The sequence below is a fragment of the Metopolophium dirhodum genome, chromosome 7, assembly GCF_019925205.1.
Source record: "Metopolophium dirhodum isolate CAU chromosome 7, ASM1992520v1, whole genome shotgun sequence".
Taxonomy (NCBI): Eukaryota; Metazoa; Arthropoda; class Insecta; order Hemiptera; family Aphididae; genus Metopolophium; species Metopolophium dirhodum.
Genome location: NC_083566.1, coordinates 6,364,645 through 6,384,953, shown reverse-complemented (window position 1 = coordinate 6,384,953; position 20,309 = coordinate 6,364,645). Strand labels below are relative to the sequence as shown.

Genomic DNA, 20,309 nt, shown 5'->3' with positions numbered 1-20,309 from the left:
ATCGCCCGAGTTCTAACTTAACAGTAAACACACCCCGGTACCTATATAATACCTACACACACCTATAATACCTACGCGTTACATAATATTATAATATTCTGATGGGTCTTTTTTTTTAATAAATTGAGTAATATCGATTGATGTGGCAGAGGCGAGGAAAAAAACGAAGTACAAAAATAATGCCATAACGGTATGTCTAGGGTTCTTTATACTTTTAACGAGCCGGCCCGTATAGCGAAGAGTTTGCACGTTTTCGACGGCACGGAGCTCGTTTATTAAGTTAGTCGGTTATATAAACAATAAAAGTGGTTCTTTATTGTTTCCTAAACAATGATCTAAGTACCATCACGTCTCAACAGTATAGTTATACTATATAACCGTTCAAAATGTTCAATTAGCGATTGCCGCAAAACCATTTATATCTGCAATATTCTGATAGTGGAAAGTCAGCATTGCTAATGTACTTGTCCGTCTGTACTGCTAAAAACATCGCAGACGACCGTCGTGGTTATTGAACGTGCGCACGCACAACACTCGTGATATCATTTTGCCGATACAAATCGCCGTCCAAGAAATTTTACTAAATCGACTACGCTCATTTGTTCCACTACACACGGTTTACTCCAGGACGCAACAGTATGCAACACATTTTAACACAGGCATGATGTCACATCTACAATTGTTTCTAATTCACACAACGTCTAGTGGCATGCACACGGACCAGACCTCTAGGTTACCTTTAGGACTACAACATAAACATATTTATTTTTTATAAATCGTATCAATTATTAATTTATTTGTCAAACAAATTTTTTAAAAAATAAATGTAAATTAAAAGTTAACTATAATTGCCATAAGTTGAAATTAAGATCGATAAAAAAAAATACCATCCTAAAAATAATAATTTTACTTACGAAAAGTGTTGTCACATATAACTATATGCCGTTGATTTATACTCATAATATATATACTTGGTTCCTACATAAAAATACAAGGTATGTTTTTATAGAACTTGGGAAAATAGAGTTATACGCCTTATTAGTCACTTAAAAATATATGCAATATAATAATAGCAAATTATATACAACAAATATAATGCTCCATACGAATGTCCATTTTTTAAGAAAAATATTATTTTATTACGGTAGGTAATTTTAATAAAAAAGTTTTAATATATAATTAAGTTAAAAGATTCAAATTTACAATTAAAAGTACCTGAATACACAATATACCTAATATATTATATACCTGAATGTGATAGGGCATGAATATAATATGAACTTTAAACAAAATAATAATGTGTAAGTGGCAAATAATTAAAAAAAAAACGAAAAGCTTAGATCGAAATTCTATTGCACTATTGTACAGAATACCATTAAATTACAGCTAAACAGCCAACCTTTTTTTTTTCTTTTAACCATGCGAGAGAAAATGATAATATTCCTATACCAAAGAAGACAGGGAATAAAATGTCAAACATCATTTACATACAGAGTTTTCAATCCCTATAAGTCGGATTTAAAGAGCGATAAAGCTTCTCAGAACACACAATAAAGAAGTTCCATTTGAAATGACTGTCAAAAAAAAACAATCGTTTCGTAAAATCCTGACGCGGTTTCACTGATTTTCATGAGATTATCTAACATGTACCAGATTGTACCTACTACATTTCAATTTTTTATGGATATACAATCCACATGGTGAGTCTAGCGACATTTTGTCAAAATGAATAATATTTATAAAATCTAAAAAAAAAAAAACCCCTAATGAAGATATATGTATATAATATTAGAATACATACAACCAAAGGACAGGTACTATGCTAGTACGAATGTTTAATTTTCAAAAGAATTCTGTCTTGGCACAGACGGGTACCTACGCATAACGCATACTTATTAAAGTTTATAGAAGTTTTATAGAATTACCTTAATATTTTGTTCTTATTTGTGCGAGGTTTTTTTTTTGCTACACACCTATTCCTATTATGACAAATAAACAAATCGTCTTCAATTTTATTTTAAATTACATTCCCAAGATTACAGGAATCAAATTTCTGTAATTTCTGTATGTAATTTTTCTCTTTTCTTTTAAGTATATAAATATACTATCCGAGAAATACATAAGAGACTCACATATTTAACATTTCGTTATTTTTGAAGTTATCCGTAATAACTATTTTGATAAACACGTCATATCTCTGCAGTAAACAACATTATAATATTATACACGAATTTGTATTATAAAAAATAAATAAAATATGTTTCTTACGCGACTTTTATTTGATATTCAGACATTTCATAATTCTTTCTGAGTATATAAGACAGCAAAAATATTATGCACCTTGCAAGCAAGTTTTACATTCATAATAATTATATTACGTATCAAGTATCCGATTAGTAAAATAATATACTTTCACGCACGAGCATATTATATTATTATATTCTGGTATAACTATTCAACAGGTAGGTAGTATTTTTAATTATAAAATATTATAGGTACTAAACACAATAATATATAATATCCTCATATCAGCTTTCATCATAATATTATTTTAAACTCAATGATTTCTTATGATATCTATGCATTTGCCATTTAATAATTAATGCAGGTAAGAAGAAAATAATATTAATATGATGACTGATGAGTGTCTAAATTACTATAAGACGAGAAAGGATAAAATAACATTGCAATATAAAATCCTATAACTACTAAGAAAATAATTACAAAATGCAAGTAATACACAGTACACACACAAAGACATTTAACAGTAGTCAGGTAGTCTATATAAATCTTTTAGTTCGAATCACTGAGTGTAATGCAAAATGTTCTTAATTATAATTTATCTTGTATAATTTTACTTCAATCGCTATTTCATTCGATATTTTATTCGCATTTTATCTGAATCATTTTTAAATGTTTGTAATTTTATTAAAATACTAAACAATAATACGTTAATTATTATATTATAACTATTTTTTTGTCAATATACATTTGAATAGATTAAACTGTTAAGTTAAAAAATGTAATCATTATTTTACTCATTGGACATTCGTTTTTAATAAATTGACAATTGTTTACGGAATCTATAATTCTTTTTAGTTTATATTTAATTGATATTTAATACAAATGTATATTATAATATGACTGGTAGGTAATATAAGTTATAACTATAACGTCTATAACTATAGTGATTTGATACTATCGATCTCATGTTAGTATTCTTGTCTATGCTCATGTTAAGCTGTTAGCTAACATAAACCTGCGGGCGCGGGCGCCCTAACACTGATATTCTATTGTGTAGCCACTTTCGTTGCTGGTGAACTAAACTGGATTATTCCTTACCAACGCTACTATTAGGTCGTCCAATATTGTTCTTGTATTTTTGATTATTTTTTACATTTTTATGACGTGGATATTATACGACGTATAAATAAGTTATGGTAAGAAAACAACAATAATTACGGAAAAACAATTATATTCGCCTTACTGGCGCACAAGTATATATTTAGCTCTATCTTAGATTTGTATATCTGTATTATAATGTATAAAATCGTACAAATAAATTTAAAAAATTTAAATATCGTCCATCTTGTATTGAATTTAAAAGGAATATAATATAAATAACTGAACTAGTACGATGCAATTCACGAACTAAATAGGCCGCCGGCTACCAAATAAATCTCACAATAATAATCTATAATCAAAGCGCTGGTTGCCCGCCGGCAGCCTATCTAATTTTATACCGTATTTATATATTTTCCCAGACGGACTGATTACGACAATATTCTCGAAATAAACGTAGGACAATTAGTGTCCAACTATCCAAGTATTATACTATATCATATATACGTACATTTTAGTGTCACATTGATAGATTTACCACAGTCCACAGTATTGATTAATTAAACTTTGTACTTAATCAATGACCACAGCCAAATGATTAAATATAATAATATTATACTTGTTAGATCACCTGCGGGCTTGCTGGTAGCTAAATCATATTTCTTTTGCCGGTTATATACATTAACATATTATAATATATAACACTAATAGAATCCAATAAAATCATCTACTTTCAAAAGAGAAAGCAGATAGGTACCAAACTTTTGACTAAAAAAAAGTCGAATCCACGAAATAGAAGAAATAGACCAAGGTTACATGCAATGTAAATGTGCCTATTTAAATAATTACACACTCATAATATTATAATTATGTATACTATATTATAATATGTATGTAAATTGGAAATTAAATTTCGATAAAAATGATTGAAATATTAATGTTTGAACAGTTATATTCTTACTAATCCATGTGCATTATTACGTATACCTATAAACTGTTAGAAATCTCTGTTACATACAATTCTCAGGAATTAAAAAAAAGTTATAATGAGTAAATTAATAATTTAAAAGTCATCAATTTAATATTATACCTCGACTTGACTTATGTGTTCATTCACCTGTAATGTTTTGTAACTTTAGTGATTATGTAAGTAATAAAAACATTCTTGATAAGTAAAAGGGAATAAAGATAAACGATATAACGTGCAAACATTAAGTTCTAAATGAACACGCGTTGGGCACAAACAATTCGTCAAACGTTAAAATACTATATATCTAAAGTTATTTGCATTTTCATCGCTGTGAACACATTTTGAAATTTATTTTATATTAATAAATACGCAAAATACTCAGATTATTAATAAGTATTTTATTGAAAGGATTCGTATTTCGTAACCTTTGTTGTTACATTTTCTTAAAACATCACTTGTCTTAAATATAACTTTTATCATACGACTTTAGACGTTATGAAATAATATCTCAATAATAATTAATAGGTACCTATGGTAAGCATATTATAGAATTATATAAGATCTCAGAATAATTGGAATTCTGAACAAATATTTTTAGGCAAGCATCGCACAGTGAATAGCCTCTGTGGTTCATGTATTACTATTTATTACTATATTATTAATATTTATTTAAACAGATGGTTTTATTCGCAATCAATTAATCGATAACAAATATATCGTAGACGCACGATCGGTCTCAACTAAATGATTTTAAATTTAAAGTATCCTTGATAAATACTAGTACTACTAATACTACTTTTTTTATAATATAGTAATATAGTAATATAGGGTAATAGTATATAGATTATAGACAATTATACATATTATTATTTAATCTTTCGTTCAACAAAAATGAAAACGTTCTTGTTTTAGTTCGTAAGATTTACGATTAAGCTTTGTGAACAATTTTTGAAAGAAATATGGTTTAGAGAAGTTTTAAAAATGTTTAAAAACGTCCAAAGTTCTATTATGCAATAAGCAGTATACATTATTCTGAAATAGGGTGTCATTAATAAGCGGTAATTATTAATTACACATGCTAAAGTGGCATAATAACTATTAAGACCAGTTAAATATAAACAGTTCAAAACTTTTATAAGACAAAAAACGGACTTGATGAATAATTATCAAGTGAAATAAAAAAAAAATTAAGTGGTTGAATAGTATATTTATTATAATACAGCAATTAAAAAAAAATTTAAAAACCTCCATTAATCAAATTGCTGCTTAAAATAAAATATATGATAAGAAATAAAATGCTCATTCTATAATCAAAACAAAACGATGAAACTGACAACTGTATTCTATATATTCGTCGTTGTATTGTTCTATTTTAATGTTTAGCTTAAAGAATATAATTATTGTTGTATGTGTGCATAAATGTATACAAATTCTTAAATAAATACTAATATCAATTTGATTAAATTATTCAACACAAAATAATAAAAGTAAAATGATGTTTATAACTTTTAGATGAAACTGAAGCAATAAGTTTCACGACATGTATTTTTTTTCTTTTATTTATTTAAGCCCAATATACACTACCGTAGTACCGTATTCGAAAATAAAAACGCATACAAATAAACATGTACGAACACGGAGGTACGTTTTTTATAATTTGTATTATGAGTTTTGTTACAATTTTCAAGTAAAAATGATACTTTCCTGCAGGTTGTTATGAAATATATAGTTTTAAAATATATTTCTCTCAAACACAAAACATAAGCTCAGAATCTGCTATACATTATAATATTATATAATAATGCACTCTTATACTCTTATACCGTATGTATATCCTACCTACCGCGCAGAGAGAGAACTCTTTTTTACAATCTAAAATATTAAATAATATCGTTCTTATTTTGCAGAGTATGGGACCACCTTGGTAGTCAACGTTTCTAAAAAAAAAAAAAAAAACAACAATTCACTAAGAGCTCATGCTTTCAAGCTTCGTGTTGTCGTTCATATTTTTTAACGTTAATGTGCAGGTTTTTTTATTTGGATATAACCCAACGAGATGTTTAAACTATATAATACGCATTAGTTGAACACATACGTGACTACGCTTGTCAAAAATATTGAACACGTCAAATTTAACGACGTAAATAAAAATTCACAATCACGAATATTTCTATTAATCAATGAGCTGCAATCGCGTTTATCAATCTCTCTCCTTGCGAACAAAACAATGGTTCGTTTTGAATTGAAACGACTTTGAATTAAATTCCTAGGCAATATAAATTATTAAGGCCCCGCGGAGATGTGCGGTGCAGACAAGTGGTCTGAAGATTGTATGAATAGTGGATTTTCCGACTATAGAACAAAAGGGTTTTCCCACATTGTCACCGCTGAAACACACCACGTAGGAACAAATGCAATCTTCTGACGGTCGTAACTTTTATTTCACTATTGCGTGATTCGTATGTCACGACGTTATCCGGGGACTTGGCGGCGATTGTGGACGTGCCGCGACACCGGTAAAATAATTAACGCGGTGGTTGAACAAAGCGACGTGAATATCGTTTGACGACAATAAAACGTACCTACATACAAACATTATCAACGGACAACGCGTGTCGCGTACCTTCCAGCTCGGTATTATTAGCAGATTAGGTTAACCTCCTAGAAGTAGGTAGGTACACAATATGTGTGTACATAGGGTTCAGATATCTTTTACCCTTTGTAATAGTTATGTAAACCAACCGAAGAGGAAAAAAATATTTTTGTATGATATTATAGACATAATATAATAATACATATTGTTATTATTGACATTACATTTTTACAAAAATATCAAATTTTTATGGTTTCTACATTTTTAACCGCAAAATGTGCTCTGAAAAACGCATTATTTAAAACGTACCTAATACCATACCTAGGCACCGAATACTGTCTTTAAATATTACTATATTATGTTATTATCAAGTATATATTTTATAGAAATGAGAATGACAATATTTTTTCTATCCAAAATCACAGAAATCGACCGAGAAAATTAGTGTGGCACGCTGTTAAATGGACCGTCCTGCAGTGTATACGTATATATGTGTTGTAGGTAGGCACCTACTATGTACATGTATAATAATAATATAATACCGAGCGGACGACGGCGAAAACGGAATAGAATAATGGCGATCGATAAATATCCGTAAATGGACCACTAACGTCGGCGACGGTTTTACACGGTGTATTACACGCGAGCCCCGAACCGGCCAGCCGTACATTATATTATTACCGCGGGGCGCTGATAACGGGGCCGGGGAAATTCTTTTCGCCACGAACAGGGGGATGGGGGGAGGGTTGCGGCAGAAATAACGGTCCACACAACGCCGGCCGGGCGAGGGGATCGGCGGGTGGCGTACACCGGAAGTAAATGGATTGAACGCGCGCGCGACAGGACCGGCCACGAGAGGCTTTGAACCGGAATTGTTGATACGACCGACGGTGGCGGCTGCGACGACCGCGACGACGACGACGACGACGATACAAGCTCGTCATTTGTTGCGGAGAGGGCGAGGGTCGTAGGGTGCGTGTAGGGTGTGCGTTCGCACCTATTTTTATTATTATTTTTTTTTTGGTTTTCAGACGTGGTGAACTGGCACAGTGAATATAATATAATATTATCTTGAGAAAGCGCCGATGCAGTCATCCGCACTCCGCAGTGGCATTATAAAAAAAAAAATTAACAGAAATATTTTACAATATCTTATTGAAATAAGTAAGACCATTCATCGACCATCTTCTTCTTCGGTTTTTAATAACTTTTTATAGGCCGCCGAAGCCCATTACCGCAACATCTATTCCCATACCTACTGAGTTATTATTTCTTCATCCTGTTATTGAAATTTCCATTGATAGACTTTGTCTATCCACCTTTGTTTTGATCTGCCAGGTGGTATTTTTTCTATAATTTTTCCACTTTAAAACCTTTTTTATTAAACTTTTGGATCTTCATAAGTGGCCAGCCCATATAATTCTTCTATATCGAAGTGTTATTGCTTCTGCCAGGCTCTTATTGCGTATCAGTTATCATTCTATATTACTTCTTATTTCATATTGTTGCGGGGCACAATTTTCTTTTTAGGTGTGTTTATTCTTATTACTATTCATCTTTCAAGGATTGTTATTTGTTCGTTATCTCCATTGGTTATAGGCCATGCACACATACAGTATAACTGTTCTAATATAACTTCTTTGTTTAATGTAGTTTGTAATTTAAGTGATACTTGTTTGGACTTGAAGATATTTGCTAGTCTGCAATATCACTTATACGCAGCAATTGTTCTTATTTTAATTTCTTCACGGTCATTATTTTTTTTTATCGTAACGTCCCGACATTTAAGACTATAATATGTACTCTATACAATTTATAGTTTTAAACTTCTAGGTGTGCTCCGTGATTTTCTCATCTATATATTTTGTCATTAATTAATTAATCATTTATTTGTAGTCCAATATCTATACTATATTTTATTTGAGAAAATGAGCGTAGGGTGTGTGTTTACACCTATCATTATTATTATTATTTTCAGGTGTCTATTTAGGCACGGAAAATATATTTTAAGGTCATATTTTCAACCATGCAAACTGGAAAAGTTATTATTATTATAATTATCATTATTCGTTTATATTTTTACTATATAGTTATCATTCACAGTGGCGTTAAAATAAAAATACGAATAGAAATATTTAACAATATCGTATTAAAATGAATTAATAGTACTAATATTAAATTAAAGCAATAATTAATAATTATGGTGAGTTTAGCTATACGTCTAGAATATCTCAAAATAAACCAAAAAACCAGCGCTTTGGGAGTAAAGCCAATATTGGCATAAAGCAGTAGATGCTGCGTTTACAAATTTAAAAAATGAAAACATCCACTGTTACATAACTTACATTGTTATCGTATATTTTATTACCTATTTCAATACACAGTTTATCACTTAATTTAATTTATTTTTTTTTGTTTAATCTAAAATACAAATGTAAAGGGTGTATTTTGTAAAAAAAAACCCAAATAAAATGACTGAAATTACGTCTATCCGACGGTATACCTATATATAGGTGAAGTGCTTTAACGATTGTGTATTCGCGGATACTAAGCATTTATAATTGTTTTACGGGAATAGGGGTACTGATATTTATTGTCATTGTATTTCACACAAGGAACACAGCAAAAACAATCTATTCTGTTTCTATCAATAGGTACAAAAAAACATGTAACAACCATGTATTATAATATTATGATAAAGATTCTAAAAAAACAATTCGAGCCCGGCATCTGCACGAGATTGATGAAGCCACTTTTTGGATTTCACACTCATATTTCCAAACATTTGTAGATTTTCATAAACGCAATCAATTATTTTAAAAAGAACTAAAATCAAATTGAAAAAAGCTGCCCGACCGCTACGTTCGACGGTACAGCACTTCAAGTTGAATTCAAATCTGCGCTATTTTTATAATCTTACGTAATGCTTCACAGTTAACTGGGTCGGTTTGTACTGATAAAGACAGTAAATGGGTAAATTGGACCGTGTTTCACGCGTGAAAGACGGGGACAACAAATATGGGTACCCACCTACTAAATCCCTTTAAAGATAATAATGAGTATGTACTACATACCGACGTCGGCGGTAGATCACGTACCTACCTAAGTATGCTATGTTTTTACGGTAAATGCGCGTCTTAACTTCCAATGTTCCGGAATCCTCGTTTAGTCATTATCCCGTTTTAATAGTTAATCGGTTGCTGTTATCGCCATTGGTACTAGATCAACGTACCTCCTCAACCACATTCCAACAACGTCCAATTAATAGGCAATCGTAATAATAAGCCCCCAGTCGAGCAAAATTTTATCTTAAATTATTTACGAAAGGACATTCGTTACAGGGAGGAAATACTTATAAGTTATAACGTGTGACTACAATATTATCTCAACTATTGTTTCAAAGGGTTTCGTGTACGTATCAGCTATTATTCTTGTATACAATGATTTGGTCATTAACAATCATGGTGTAAATCTTCTGCATCGTTAAACCACGGCGATTGCCTATATACATAAGTACTAAATCTATAGAAATTCTGACAACACAACAATGTCAAACTTATTTCCTTCGAATATATATATATATTTATTTTATACTAATAATAATTGCCTCGGTGACTTGGGCCACGCAGGTTACAAGAATCTTAACTTACTTATTACAATAATTTAAGGAATCGTTTTGCACTGTTATAACTTAGAGAAACAAAATAAAAACAATAAACATATAGTTAATAGATAATATATAAATACAATTCTAAATTGTTATATTATGTACTTCAGTATCCTTCAGAAATTTGAGTACATTAAGGGTACCGGAGCTTAGATTTTCTGATAAATTGTATGTTAATTTATACATCTGATGTTGTAATTCGGACTTCCGAAATATATTATTAATACCTAGAGTTTTGGATTTCGACAAATTTCATAGTACACATTTAAAAACCAACAATAATTTATTTTGACTGTATTATTTTAACGTTGGTAAGAAACTTACTAATGGCAATAAATAATTGAAAGAATTTTTTTTTAAATTAAAAACATTCAAGAATAATCATCGTTGTTTATAAAATCGTCTCATTTGAATAAATACATTTGAACAGTCTATATTATGTAATATAAAATAAAATACTTTCGATCGAACCCCTGTCCGGCAAATATATATTATTTGTAGCGATGCAGTGCGTTTTCGATTAATTTGAATAATACATTTAATCCAACTCGTTTGCATCCCGTTCGAAGTATCTATTTTTCACAATGGTAAATAGTTTGCTATTAAAGCATATTATATGATATAGAGAAAAAAAACTCACTCCTATTCCGATACAACCCACTAATTTACACTGACAACAAATAATAATTCAAAAACATTCATTACCTACTCAGTTATCCGTCGATTTATTCGGTCCAGGGGACCAACACAATACAATTAAATTATTTTGTCTCTCGCTAAGTATAAACGAAAACAGTTACGGCCGCCTTGGCATTTTATTTATTCGTTTTTATTTTTTTTTTATGTCGTCGGCGAGGGTATTACTTTTTTTTTGTCCTCTTTTTCCTATTCTCTATGGTGAGTTGTACAAGAGCGTTAGAGCGGGCAAATTAATATCGGCGGCGGCGTGCGAGTGAAAGGCGCCGGTCTGTCCCTGGGTGTCGGGGAATTTAATCCGCTTTTATATAAACGTAACAACGCCACTGCCGCGACCCACTACACCACACCACACCACACCACCACGCCGGAGAGGGAGGATCCTTTTTAACGAGAATTAATTAAAATCCGTTCACACAAGCATCGTATTAGATTTCACTAGTGTGCTTGTGGCCGGGAAGAGTGTTAAGTTATCCTACGCCGTCGGCCAGCTACACGAGCGTTTTGGACGTGTCCTGTCGGTTTTGTTGTTTTTTTTTATTTCGAATAAACGACGGGCGACGGCATTTTTATCCATATAAACGGCTTCGAAGGTATTCGGAAAATTTCTACGGATATCATGACCCCCTCTGGCCCTCTCCTTTCCACCATTCCGCAGCACCTTCCGTAACCGGAATGTTAGAGCTGATATTTTTCAATTTTGAACTTGTATATATCTTCACCGAGAGGGACAGGCGAAAATTGGCCGTCACTGCAGCCGTACCGCCGACAGTCTTAATAAAATACCAGTCGATAGTTTACCCAGACGAGAATTCCAACGGCGCTAAAGGACGACAACGTCGTCGTTATTGAAAGGAATCGTGCAATTTTCTTTCATACTGCTTGAGTGCATTGACGTATGGGATTCATTTGATGAAATCGTTTATGGCACACTATAAAGAGCCAAATACATTTCAAGCGAAATGCAAGACGTGATAATTGTTTGCAGTATATTCTTCCATAAAACGAGACAACGACAAAGAATAAAATAACAAACTGCTTTTTTCAGGAAAAACTGAGTAGGTACTATATAGTTATTGGTATACTAATAATAAATAACTACACGAACGCTGATAATGTAGACTAAAGTTATTGAAAATATTATGTTGTACTATTCTTTTTATTATAATAATATTATAAACATAAACAAATCAAAAATGTCGGTATCTATGAAATATTATCAATGTTCTGCTTTATAAACTAAAATGCAATTTGACATAAATTCAAATTCAAATTTAGAACGGTATAAAAAATGCAAGCAACATCATAGTGTTGGATTTATTTTAATGTCAATAATTATAATATTAACGTAGTATAATTTTATTAAGTATAATAAATAGGTATATATTTTGTACGTATATTACAATCTAATTTTATATTTTTGATGTTCCTATCAATTGCATTATTTAATTAAAACAGAATTACAGACTATACTTTTATCTTATAATATATAATAAGTAGGTACTAGTTTTTCTTAAGTAAATAAATTATGAAATAAATTCATTATAATTCAAAATAAAAAATTTTCATTAACTGTTGATAATATGAATACACGTGATAGGTACAATGATAACTATTCATTATAAATTGAAAAAAAATATAAATCGTACAAAACAGAAATTCACATCGTGACAAAAGTTTCTATATATAATTTATATACCAATAGAGATCATATCAAATGTTTTTACGCAATTTCCACAAGTTTTAAAGTGTGCATTTCGAATTACTATATATGCACATAGAATGAGTTAATCGTGTATAAATCCAATCTAAAATACATTTGATTTATGATCAACTAAGTAAAATTTAAAAAAAAAAGTATTATCGTTACCCGACTATAGTTCCACGCGAATTCTCTTATTCGATCTAGTTTGCCTCATCAACTTTTTACGATTTCCCATTTACGCAATGGTATAACTTCTAAAATATGATAATGTGGCATGCTTTCCCCCGAAGTACATAAAATCAATGATGTTCGTCGTCATAAGGACGAGGGGTGTCTGTTTGCCGGCGCCAGTAAGCCTTGTCCGGGATAATGTGTAACTTCTCTCTTGCACCGTCTCCCCGAACAGCCGACATCCGGACCACAGTAGAACCCTACATGTTATAAATATCTGTATATGTAATAAATCTTCATATCCGTTTATCGCGATGACTTGGAACTCTCGATTTGGTCAGGACTTCAATATCTAGGGGACCCGGAAACTATACAGTATACACGACAAGAAAAAAAGTACTTATGGAACTTAAAAGAGCTAATAGCCATCACAATGTATTGTTAAAAAATAAAAAATAAATAAATCGTCCAAGATGTCATTTAGATATTAATGAAAAAAAAAGTTTTATCGATAGTTTGAATGAAAAATGTCAAGAAAAATCGCTTAGTATGCATTTAAAATCAATTGCAGTGTGTGTAAATATATATACTCAAAACTAAAACATTATCTATAAAATAATGCAGATAGGGTATAGAAATGTCTGTAATCAAATAACAAATCTTTATAATGTAAGTATAAGACGTATAGGTATAATAAGTATTAAATCATGCAATTTTAAAACTTAGAGAATAATAAATAATTTGAAATCCTAAAAACACTTTACACGATGTATCTGAGATCACAAATAAATATACCTACAGCAATAATAATGAAATTATAAAAATTTCAAATTAATTATGTAAATAAATGCAACATCTGTGTTTGGAACATCATCGAAAATAAAATGTTATAGAATTCTCTCAAGAATTATTGTTCTTATAATAATATATAATATCGAAAATATATAAAATGGACAATTTTATTCATAGTCCAGACATTTGAAGTTCAAATTTTTAAAAAAAGGCAAGTAATTGTTGGTAAGGCTGGGGAAATGTCAAATGTTTAAGAAAACATATTTCGTTTTCGGAAAGGACTTCATGACAATTTAGAGGGTGGTCGTACAAAGGTATACTAAATATTTATAAAACAAATTATTATGATTAGGGAGGACTGGAAAATATACGTTATAAAATATCTAGACAAAATATAATATATGGTTCTATAAAAAAATAATAATTTAAAATACATAGGTACGTAGAACTTTTCATACAATTTCAAAAATTTCTTATAGCGATATAAACATTTTATTTTCACACGAGAACGGTTTTAAAGGAAGTTATTAAGATTTTTTAATGTTGATATATTATATTAATCGTAATTCGAATTAGTATAGTTTCTGAGTTAAATTTTATGAATTACCTAAGGACAATAATCAATTGTTCTTAATAATGTTTATAAGGTATGATGGTTTGAAAATTATAGTAATTAGGTATTAATCAATATTAATAAATTTACATTTTATGATTTATAAAAATCGTCCGAGTGGCGAGTACCTATATATTAATTAAATATTATATACATTTAGTATTTCATGCAAAATCATTAGGTATTAAGGAATATTATCCTTAGGTAAAAACAGGTCGTTCTGATTTGAAAAAAATTAAGTTTGTATTACCACGGGACACTTTTTAAATGTCATAAAAAATCGAAATATTTTTAAATATACTCTTTAAGATTTATACTTAAATAATCAAAAACCAAAATTCAAAAATATATGCATTGTTAAAGGATTAAAAGGGAATGAGCATGTTTGGCTAATAATTACCATTGTATATATATATATATAAGATTATAAGAATAAGGAATATGTGATGAATAGCAGAATAGAAACAGTAATAAATTATCCTGAGACTATAGGTAAAATTATAAGTCATGTTAAATACTTATTTTCACTACATTGACTTTTCTACTCCCGCGTGTCAGCAGTATAAAGCTCCGCTACATTGAATTATTGCCACTTATAATTTTTTATTGTCGCTTGGTCGGTTGCTCAGTTACTTCATACATGGTCATTTATGATCATATAATATTACTTACATAAATATTATCATAAATAATTATATATTCATATTAGGTAGTGTATGAGTAGAACATTTTATAAACCTAACCTAACCTAACGTATACGTGAATTTCAAATAATATATATTTTTACACAACAGCAAACAGTACTATATTTTTTTATATAAATATAATATATTATTAGGTACAGTGTGAATTCCATTCATGTAATATGAAATTCCAAAATGTAAATTGACAATTTCTCCATAATTTGACAGTTCACGTTCAATGGGTGCTTAAGTGTATGAATCACGTAACGGTTCCCCTTTTGGCAAAAGTTTTTGGGTTTCGCTTGTTGAACGCACTACGTGATTTCCAAGTCAAAATAATGCTAACCCTTCATATAGTCGGTTTAATGTCACGTCTAATTAAACCGTCAACCGCCCGTAACATAATAATATCTGAGACTTATTGTCCGTAAAACTTTTTCTTGCACCTCAAAAGCATATTAAAAAAAAACTCAATTGTAATGTCCTTCGCGAAACCAAAAATAGTACTCTTTACAAGTAAAATAAAACACTGAATAGTGTTCATAACGATAATTTTACTTACTGAATGTCGAGTCAGCGATTGCCAGCAAAACTCAAGTTCACCAATGTTCGCAGGAACTGGAACTTCAAAATTCATCGCGTATGTATTCACAACCCCATCTCGAACATAGTAGAGTTCAGATGATAAACCTGGGTAAAAATAATAGTATTTATATTTATCAATTAACTTTTTTATCTCATATATACAAAATAATTATGAAACAGCTGTAGATTTAAACATACAAAATAGGTAATATAATATAAAATGGGGGGGACGGAGTGGCCGACCCGAGTTCGATACCTCGGTCGCGGGCGGTATTTTTCTTCGGGCAAATCATGGTGTCCGGGGAACAAGTGCCGCAATCCCCCACCCGGGCATGGCAGATACCTTCGGGTGCCCAAATTAAAAATTCTGCCAAAACAAACACACACGTGTAAACAAAATCTACAGTACCCTCCTCTACAGTACCACAGGCCAATGACCTAGTAGTCAAAGCCTTAACCCTAATAAAAAAAAAAAAAAATATATAAAGTATTTTTTTATTTATTTATTTATAGATAATTTTACTTTATATTTAATCATTATTAAGTAGGTATATTATAAAGTTATAATTATTTAACAAGTAATAATTGTGTTTTTAGGGTTAATAATAATTAAATTATCACTGTAGAATAACATGATAATATTCATTGTATTATTTTAATAAACTATAAGATAACATTGTATACCTCTATAGTCTATATAGTTTTTTGTCATTAAGTGTTGTATCTTGTATGATTAACAATATACAAATCATTTTGCAGAACAGCATGCTGTTCACCGAATAAATATTAAAATATATAATATGTAGTTATTTTCACCTCATATAACTAAACAATATATTACTAAAAAAAAATTAATTATTTTTTAATTATAGGATAAACTATGATTTGGTATCAATATAGTTTCAATACACAAGACTCATAAGTCATAACTATCAACCAGCATTGGTAAAAAAAAAAAAAAAATGATAAAAACGCAATCTAATTTAATAACAATGGTTAAATCAGAAATCGTAATTTTATATCTAAACATATCGAGAACAGCTATTGGTTTTAGATAACAAATGTTACCTTTCCTAAGAGAGAGAGATAGAGAGAGTTAAATTGCTCTAGAAGTTTCGTATGGCCCCCTTTTGAACTGAAGACTGATGGTACTTCGGAGAGATCAACATTGCGAGTTCTCAAATTCACATATTAATAATAAATAAAATAACAGAAATATTGGGTTACATTATTTATTTACAGGTCGATGTACTTCAAATGATTTTTATTGTGTACAATATACTTAAAATATATAAATTATATCATCAATTATTCTGACGGTAAGGTGTTAAGAACAGTTATTCTCTCAAAATGTTCGTTTAGAATTCGATGTGTTTTGTTTCAAAATAAAGATAAATAAATAAATATCATACTTTTATTTCAGCATTGTTTGTTCTTATGTTTCCTAATTTAAAATGTATAATCATTCATTATGCACCATATTTTAATCATATTTGTGTTAAATCAGATTGTATCACTTTTTACGTAAGTTATGATATCTAATATCCAAGTGTCCACTTGGTGAAATCGATCTTTATTCATGAATTGGGTGTCGTGGTTGCGGAATTGAATGAAAACACGTAATATAGGTAGATTAAATTCTTAAACTAAGCAAATATTGTGTATACTTTCTGTAATTAATATAATTTTGAATTCATAACATGAATGGTTTTTTTATAATATGAATCTATAAAACATCAATACCTAGTATGTAATAATTAATAAGTATATTTCACATTTGCATGTTATACCCACTGTAAAAAAAATAATAATATATAATATACCAGCTATTATAGTTTTCATATGCATACGTATTAATTTGTTGGTTTAATAATATTATAATACCAATTCATTTTTTTTATCGTGCTTATTTGTTCATGTCGATGCGTTACACAACGCTATTACAAAATAATATATTACATATTTTTTAGTCATGTAGTACATGTGTATCCTTGTCAACTTGTTTGAATAGGATTTTGAACAAAACAAAAATCCTTGCTCGTGTACGTTTTTGGAAACCTTTCCACTCAACAATATATAACCCACTTTTTTATGAATTTAGACAAAACTAATGATGGAGTTGAATATTTTTTCGGAGATAAATATGTAACATCACGTCATCACCGCATAATGCTCAGTTACCTAATTAATAATTCATGCAATAATCAATTTAATTATTTACATGCTTAACATTGCTTAACTCAAAAATATTATGTATCAAGTTGTCATAATTAACTGTTCATGAATATAAACATAATGCGTGGTCGTTATCTCATAATGTGATCCATAAATTTAGTTTATTAAAAAATTATATTTCCCATATCTAGATGCGAATCATAAAAAATACATATATATAAATTACTTCAAATGATTTTAAACAAGTCAGAGCGATATATCATTATTCATTATGCTTGTACTTCTAATCATTATTTTATCTTAATTAAGCCTTTACTTTCAAACTTAATTGATATTAATGGAAATAAAACTCAGGTGGTAGGTATGTTGTTTCCTTTACCCCTAAAGGCCAAATCGATCGTATGCATGTCATTAGTCTCTGTCACGTAATCTGTTTGAAAAAAATCTGCATAGTCAGACCAGACGTATTTTAATTCATTTGTTTTCAGCTGAACATTTTTTATAATCAATATGACTATTGAAAAAACAAAAAAAAATGTACACATACAGTACCTGTAATATTTAATGTTACAAATAATTGATATTACATAAAAAAAAATTGAAAAAACTAACAAAATATAATTATGTGACAGAAATTATACATAGCTGTCGAAACTTTAAACGTTAATAGCTGTGTAAATTGTTATAAATGAACTCTGTCTGAAGTAAAAAAATAAATAAAGGTAGGGTCGAAAGTGGGGAGTAAACATTATTAACGAGCTAAGGGAGTATGGCTATTATTATTAAGACGTTTATAGGAGATTGCTCAATCCATCATGATGGTAACGTGTAGAAAAGTGAAACTGCTCGTTTGTGAAAGAAACGCTTTGTAATAATATTTGAAAGAAAAAAAAAATCAAGATAGATATTTTTTAGCAGTGATTATTATTATACGAGGAGCAAAGCAACTGTGTACAGCGAGGATTTTCGGCAGTAAAAAAGGCGTTATTAAAATTTTTAAATTTAAAATAAATTAAAAAGTTGAACAAAGAGACTGTCCCCAGCATACATTGTATTCCAGTGATTTCGAGATTTATATTCCTAGGGGCAATTTACAATTACAGTGGTTTACCAAATTAATGATATTTCCCGGGTTGGACTGGGTTGGTGGTGTTGGGGCGATTTTTTCTCGTACTGACGTTTCCATCGTGCTTTTAATGGCCCTTTGCGAACCCCTGTTTCTAATTGCACCGCCGGCTGTTCCACTATGCACATTGCACACCCCGCCACCACTATCGCACCGAGGTTTTAATATTGGCAATACACATTTGAAATAACAATCATAAAGGGAAAAAGAGGAAAAAACTACTATACCTATATACATTGGGTATCCGTGACCGCGTCATTTGTTTTAAAAATGATGATCGTTTAATATCCTTCTATTGTTTTCGATATTATTCTCTATAATTATTCTGTAAATCAATTACATTTGGCGATGTGCTGACAAGTTTAATTTTCAGCCAATGGATAAACAAAACACGCTATAGTTATTGCGAACATAGGTACTAGATAAATGCATTATTTAATTAGTAGATATCAAAATTATTATCTACAATACCATTTTATTCAAAAAATTATATATTACAGTTTATTTCTTACATTCATAGAGAATGCGTGTTTTTATTCGTTACCTATAACTTTCAAGTTATTACCTAATACTTATTATATTTATTTTATAAATTTTTTAAATTAGGATTAATCACCACTCAGAAGTATAAAATCGTATGTGTGTACCTACTGTACCTACATTACATAAGTGCATAATTTTATGCGACATAAGTAATTTAATGATTATTACTCATTTTTGTTATGTTATATTGTTGTTATTAATAATATACGTTTCAAATAAGACACTTTCGTTTCCTATTATTGAGTTGATAAATATTAATGATTATGTAAAAATGACTTCTCTGACATTTGATATGCAGTATACAGTGTTATAACAACATTTTAAACAAGAAATAATAATAATAAAAATATAACACCACAAGCCATACACCCAACACCCGTGTTTTTATTTTTGTTTTTGAGGGGGGTAACTGCAAAAATCGATACATAAATTACGCACAAGCACCAATAGTTAAACGATAATCATAAAAAATTGCCACCCTCTGGTGACAACAGCAACAATGCTAGAACGATATTTCACTTAGGAGGGATGATCGAGAGCACATTAAAACTGTCCTGCAGGACGTCACGCTGTTTCTTTTATCCAACACACCCCTTGGACACTGCACAAACACACGAGAGCGACTTCAGACTTACGTCAGCAAAATTG

General features: G+C 30.0%; 1 protein-coding gene across 2 annotated transcripts in view; it reads right to left on the bottom strand.

Annotated features, from left to right (window-relative positions):
* Nucleotides 1-20,309, bottom strand: part of LOC132948613 (tyrosine-protein kinase Dnt-like) — an 80,657-nt gene that overhangs the window by 42,228 nt on the left and 18,120 nt on the right. For both annotated transcript variants that reach the window (XR_009665034.1, XM_061019160.1), the window contains exon 3: nucleotides 15,795-15,922. Coding sequence is in view for 1 of the 2 variants with exons in the window: in XM_061019160.1 (XP_060875143.1) it covers nucleotides 15,795-15,922 (128 nt within the window). In the remaining variant the exon portion in view is untranslated. The remainder of the gene's footprint in view (nucleotides 1-15,794; nucleotides 15,923-20,309) is intronic.